Source organism: Ipomoea nil, unplaced genomic scaffold (assembly GCF_001879475.1).
Source record: "Ipomoea nil cultivar Tokyo-kokei standard unplaced genomic scaffold, Asagao_1.1 scaffold0706, whole genome shotgun sequence".
NCBI classification, from domain to species: domain Eukaryota; kingdom Viridiplantae; phylum Streptophyta; class Magnoliopsida; order Solanales; family Convolvulaceae; genus Ipomoea; species Ipomoea nil.
The window spans coordinates 3,008,103-3,014,333 of NW_017617134.1; the positions used below are offsets into that span (position 1 = coordinate 3,008,103).

The following is a 6,231-nucleotide window of genomic DNA, read 5'->3' on the forward strand; positions in this document are numbered from 1 at the left end:
CTTAATCCCTAAAGATGGTTTTGAATTTTTGGGTTCTTGCAATGGGCTCTTTTGCTTTCGTGCTAAACCGTATCAAATAATGATTTGGAACCCTTCATTAAATGGAAACGTCAAGACAATCCCAGACGTATGGCAGTTCAGCTACATAAGCATATTTGGATTTGGATACGACATGCATAATGACGACTACAAGGTTGTTTATGCTTATTATGGTGACAATAATGGTGATGATGAATATGTGGTTTTGGTGTATAGTTTTAAGCTTGGGACATGGAAAAGATGTGATAGAGGATTTAGTAGTGGGTTTGTTTATCCCAGAATTGCTGTGTTTGTGAGCGGTAGTCTCAATTGGTGCAACAACAACTTAGATGACAGTGACTGGAATTGGAATATAATTTCTTTTAATTTAACCACCGAAACAGCCAAAGCTATAGCGTTACCCAGCCATGAACATGGGGCTGCCATTTGTGTAGGTGAGTCAAGAGGATTGCTTTTTGCAGGTTTTCATCTCAAACGTCAAATGGAAGTTTGGGTGATGAATGAGTTTGGAGTTGAAGAATCATGGACTAAACTAGTCTGCATTTCAAACTTACCAGTTCATCATCCACTTCCCCGGGGTTCAGAGAACACGGCATACATGGCTCTGTGTAATGCTAAACTCGCAATTGTACATGTTTCGGAAAATGGTGATATTCTAATGATGGTTGGGCATCAGTTGAAGCTCCATAGACCAAACGCTAGAAGGGGTAAGAATTTTAATATCCCCTATGATCTTGGTTATATGGTTACTAGTTATGTGGACACCCTTGTTTCACCATGACGGGTCTGTAAATTAATTGTTCATGTCATGTTGGAGGAAGAAAATTTTGCTTTTTGATGGGTTGATTTAGAGTTCATCAATGGCTTTATAATCGTGTTGAATTAAGTATAAAATAGTATTAATTTTTTATTGTATCATTTGTGTATGAGCTTTGTGAAGTATTTTCCTAGCCATGTTTGGTGAACTATAGATTTGTGTGAATGCAACACAGGTAAGATAGAAATGTTTCTAAGTTAAATTTCATTGCATTTTAGTGTAAAGGGTTGTGACTTTGGGCTATAATATTAACTACCCATCCATTACGGACTTGGGTGTGAGGCGATACAGAGAGAGTGTGAAGGGGGGAGGGGGGGGGGTGGAATATATGTTGAGTATAGAGGGGTAGGTTGACCCATGGGGTTTACCAACTTACCGCTAATGGGCGGGGGGCGGTCTCAAGGCCAGTGGTCCCTACCGGCCGAAAAAAAGGGTCTCCTGAACTCCTCGAGCTACAATAGTGTGGCTAGTGGGCGTCGAGCGCTCTCCATCATGTCAACGGCGCCCCGTGTTATCATGACTTCTAATATTGACACTTGGGTTCGGTTACATAAAGTACCTTTTTATTATACTAAAGATACATTTTTTAAAGATACATTATTTGGTATATACTATCAAATAATAAACGTTTAGTACACAAATAATGTACATTCAACATATTAGAAATACACATTTATTCATGGTCAATTAATTTGCCTTTATTCCTAGCTCCTTATTTGGGCTCCTTTATTTATTATTTATCTATTCCTTAATTATAATCTCGAGTCGTATATAATCTTTTGAACTTAAAGGCTCCAATTAGTAACAATAATATTATTATAATTTTCCTATCCCCTTTTTGTAAAGTGGTTTCATGATGTAAAGTGGTTTCATAAATCCATCACAAATTCACAATGTAATTCCATTATAATCACATTAATTGCATTTAGGCAGATTTCCATTCTAATTTCCGTAAATGCAAATCGGGAGCTTCGTATATATATTATCCTCCTTTATTTAATTTCCTTATGGATTTTATGAATTAACTTCCTTATATGATTTAATTCATCTTGATAGAACAAAATGACCCATGATATGGATGAATCAATAAATTTGCATAAATTAATGGGGTAAAATAGTAAAAGATCAAGAGATAATTGTAATAATAATATTGAGTGGATTAATAAAATAACGTTACAAGAGTTTTGTAAGAATAGAACATGATTTATCTAAGTTATGACATGAGCTATTTATACAAGAAAAGTATAGCAAACTTAGCTAAACTCAGGGTAGGGGTGACCACGGCGATTCGAGCCGTAATCATCACTGTAATAACCGGAACCGTTTGTATGGTTCCGATTCCTAACTGGAACCAATAAGGTTCCGATTAAGTTTTGTGAAATAAAGGAACCGGAACCAGACGGTTCCGGTTCCAAACCGAAAAAAAAAAAAAAAGAAATAATTTAAAATGATGGCAGCAGGGCATAGGCTTGCAGCATACTACCTCACTGCCACATTGGGCAGTGGGCAGTGGCGCAAAGGCCAAAGAGGCAATGGTCTCACTTTTTCACTTTCTATTTTTTTTTTTTTTTTTTTTTTAAATTCGGTTAGAACCGACGGTTCCAATCAGAACCGTTGGTTCATAAACCGGAACCGTACTATAAGGTTCCATTTCCGGTTTGGTCATTTGCGGAACCGGAACAGGAACAATCACCCCTAACTCAGGGTAAGCCGTGGGAACGGGTTAAAGCCTAGTTGGAAGCCCTGGGTCGGTCCCATGTGGCTAGGTCGCATACATAGGTCAGAATTGCCTTGGTCCGGATTGCATTAATTGCTTGGCCCGGACCACCTTGGTCTCGATCGCCTTCTTTGGGCTCGGGTCACTTTCTTCGTCTAGGTTGCCTTCTTGGATCCTGGGGTTCTCATTCTTGGATCATTTGTAATATCTCTATAACATCTCTCTCTCTCTCTTTATATATATATATATATATATATATATATATATATATATATATATATATATATATATATATATATATATATATATGTATGTATAAACATCATTTCATATATTTTCCTTAAGTGTATTTAGGCAGTTTTATACGCGTACAATTTGTGTTAAGCTGAGTTAATCGCGTTCAAAGTCATTGATGAACTCTGTGTTCAAATAGTAAACAATTAGGGTGCGTTTCGAAACCCGAAAATGACTTCTCGAAAATATTTTTTGATTTTCAATGTTTGGCAGGAGAGGGGGGAAAATGAGGTCAATGACATGGCGGGAGATGCTCAATCATTGATGAGCCTCAATCCTCTTGATGATGACTATGTGTGACTATGAATGAAATTGGTGGTGATGTGACTTGAGCTTTGCTCATGAGTTCGGCGGTATGTGACTATTATATTTATTATTTAATGGTACCCTCGTATGCTGAGCATTCGCGGTATTGTTTGGCGGCAGTTTGGCACAAAACATTGATCCATCGGTTCAAAAACCAATAATTGTTATTACTATAATAATTCTAATAATTAGTACGTAACAGTAATAACGGAATTATCAATTTTCTTAATTGTAACCGAACAACATTTAATTATAATAATGATAATCATCATTATTATTAAATATTACATAATATCATCATTATTACCATAAAAGTTTTGGACAAGAAAATTCAAATGACTTTCAAATATGATTGTTAAAATCATAATCTAAATTATTATGACAATAATAAAATAATATTCAATTGTCATAACCATATGCTTTTTCGGAACTGTGATTCAAATCACACTCCATATTAAAAATATTATCAAATCATGACAAATAGCAAAATTCCATAATTGCAATGAAGAGCCAGGATAATCACATAATATTATATTATAACCATTAAGTGATTTAAAATGGAAAAGCAATTGCTGAAACCGCAAGCCTTTAAAACATTTTTGGGGAAATTTTAATACTTAAAACTTAAGCCGTGTAACAAGTCCGCATAAAGGCATATTAAAAAAAAAAGGTTTAGACGAAACTTTTTATCACCATAATTAAAGAAATTAGCACAATCATGGTAATTTTCTAAAACATACTGCAAATACCAGGAAGCAATACAATCCTAACCAATTTGAAAACTACACCCTTTAATTAAGGACAAGAAACACAAGGACGGGATTTCCGGAATAATGGCTCCAAAATAAACAATAATAATGGTAATCAATTGAAGTACCAATTCTATGAGGAAGTGCGAAAAAGCTTAATATTGAAGATCATTAATGGAGTAGTACACTGCTGAAAATTATGAAATTTTCGACCACATGAAAGTTATCTTAAATCAAGTCGAAAGCAAAAAGTGGTCGGAAATAGCAACAATGATTTTTCTCCGAAAACCAAAAGTGGTCGGAACAAGGCTTTCAATTTGATTTAAGATCACTTTCAGGTGGTCGGAAATTCCATAATTTCCAGCAGTGGTAATAGCGCAACGTCTGTATCGCCTTCGTCCAGAGCTTCTCACCCGTCTGCTGCCCGCCGAAAACGACGGCAAAAGACTAGTAGCTAACCAGACTTCATGCAGACGCCGGTGGGCAGCCACTCCAACGAAGACATATTGGCAACCCTCAATGAAGACGCTTATGGAAAACGAAATCGCAAACCCATCATCTCAGACAATGGCTCGACGGCGCTGGCATTACCGTAAGCAAACGACAAAATCACCACTCCAACGGTGCTACGGCCCAGGATGCCAATCGGGACGACCAACGGCACACCACCGACATTCGTCAAACGGAAATGGCTAGGGGAAAGTTCGCAAGCACCGAACAGAGCAAAAACAGTCCCCACACCTGCCATTAACACCTCTAGACACCCATCATAATGGGTGGCAGTGCTAACATGCTCTGCTGGCAGGAATATACGGTAACACCTCGACCAGGCAAAACCAATTAAAAAAATTCCCACAAGAGCCAAATCTTAATTGACACAAAACCAACGGCCCTTCGACGTCGTCAGGTGGAGGACTCGCTGACACAAAAATTCCAAGAAGTACTGAGGGCGGAAAGGTGGAGGACTCGGCTGAGGCTCCGACACCTTGTCTAGATACACGGCCGCTTCCCGTCATTAATCATCTGCAAGGGCCTCTCCAAGGCACTCGGAGACATGGCTACGCCAAAAGAGGAGGAACCTCCCATACCTCCTCCTCCTCCGGGCCCGGATCGTTCACCACTGGTTCCACCTTGCCATCAGCCGGTTCCACGGGGGCCAAGTCCAGCATATCTGGGACACACGATAGGATTTAGAGCTTGAGTCGCCACCAGACGTCCACCGTTGGCCAGCCTTTTCTGCCTTAGCTCTTCCAGGCGCGCATGCTCCTTGTTGCGAATGGAGAAGCGACGATCGCCGACTCTGTAGCTCATGATCAAAGGTCTATGAACAGAAGTGGTATGAATCACTAGCATGAGATGCCTTTATATAGCCTCAGAAGGGCGAATATCTAGGCGGAAATCACGGAGCTGATAGTAAAACTGCCATAATCAGGCCATAACAGACGGGAGCCAGAATCTTTGTCAGAGGGAGTTCCGTCAAATCCTCTCGAAAGGAGTGAAATTCGCACGCTGAACTGAAAAGGGCAGATTCACCCAGGATACGGGGAATATTTGCAGGCGTCAGACTGAAAAGGGCCTGACAATGTGGCCGACTCTAGGGCGAGTCGGCCGGAGAACCAGGATGGATATCCAAAGAATTAATAAATGAAGCCCTCCAAGAGGGAAACCTAATTTTATTATAAGAGAGGAGAAATACACAAGATAAGGAGCTTATTACATCACGAATAAAAAAAAATGCTCCTATGCAGCCCACTCGGTAATATGGAAACCAATCTCGACCAAAGCCATCACTCGCCGGGTGAAGAGGAGTCGCTCCAAAGAACGCCTCCCCGGGCAGCCTAGTGGGAGACGGACAGAAAGTATCCCAGAAGGCTGGCATGATTGGCAACACCACCGGCTCCTCGTCATCAGGATACATCTCCAGGTATCGAGCGAAGTCGGCGTCATTCATCAGGCCCGTAGCCGGCCTGTCCAGGTCATCAAGCGGAATGGAAAAGGTCATACGAAAGGTCAACTGTTCAGGGACGGCCACCTCCACAAAAGATCCATCCTGAGCAGTCACCCTGGCAGTACCCGGAGGCGGCGGACTGAGTGAAGTCGGAGCATTCTCCGTACGAATCGAGGTCGGTGGCTGTTGAATGGAGGAAGTAGCACCGGAGGGGGACCTCTGAGAAGACGGGCAAGGAGCCTTCTTCTTATTCTCCCTCTCAGGTCGAGTCCGCTTGGAAGGAAGAGGCGTCGAGGAGACCCAAAGTCGATCCACTTTCCCTTCAGAGGCGAGCGACCCATGGTTGATCAAGTGAGAAGGG

At 40.7% G+C, this 6,231-nt stretch overlaps 1 protein-coding gene across 1 annotated transcript in view; it reads left to right on the forward strand.

The window, feature by feature from the left end:
• Positions 1–820, forward strand: part of LOC109176432 (F-box/kelch-repeat protein At3g23880-like) — a 1,122-nt gene extending 302 nt beyond the window's left edge. The window contains exon 1 of the mRNA XM_019325862.1: positions 1–820. This exon is cut by the window's left edge and continues 302 nt beyond it. Coding sequence (XP_019181407.1) covers positions 1–820 — 820 coding nt within the window.
• Positions 821–6,231: the final 5,411 nt, after the last annotated feature.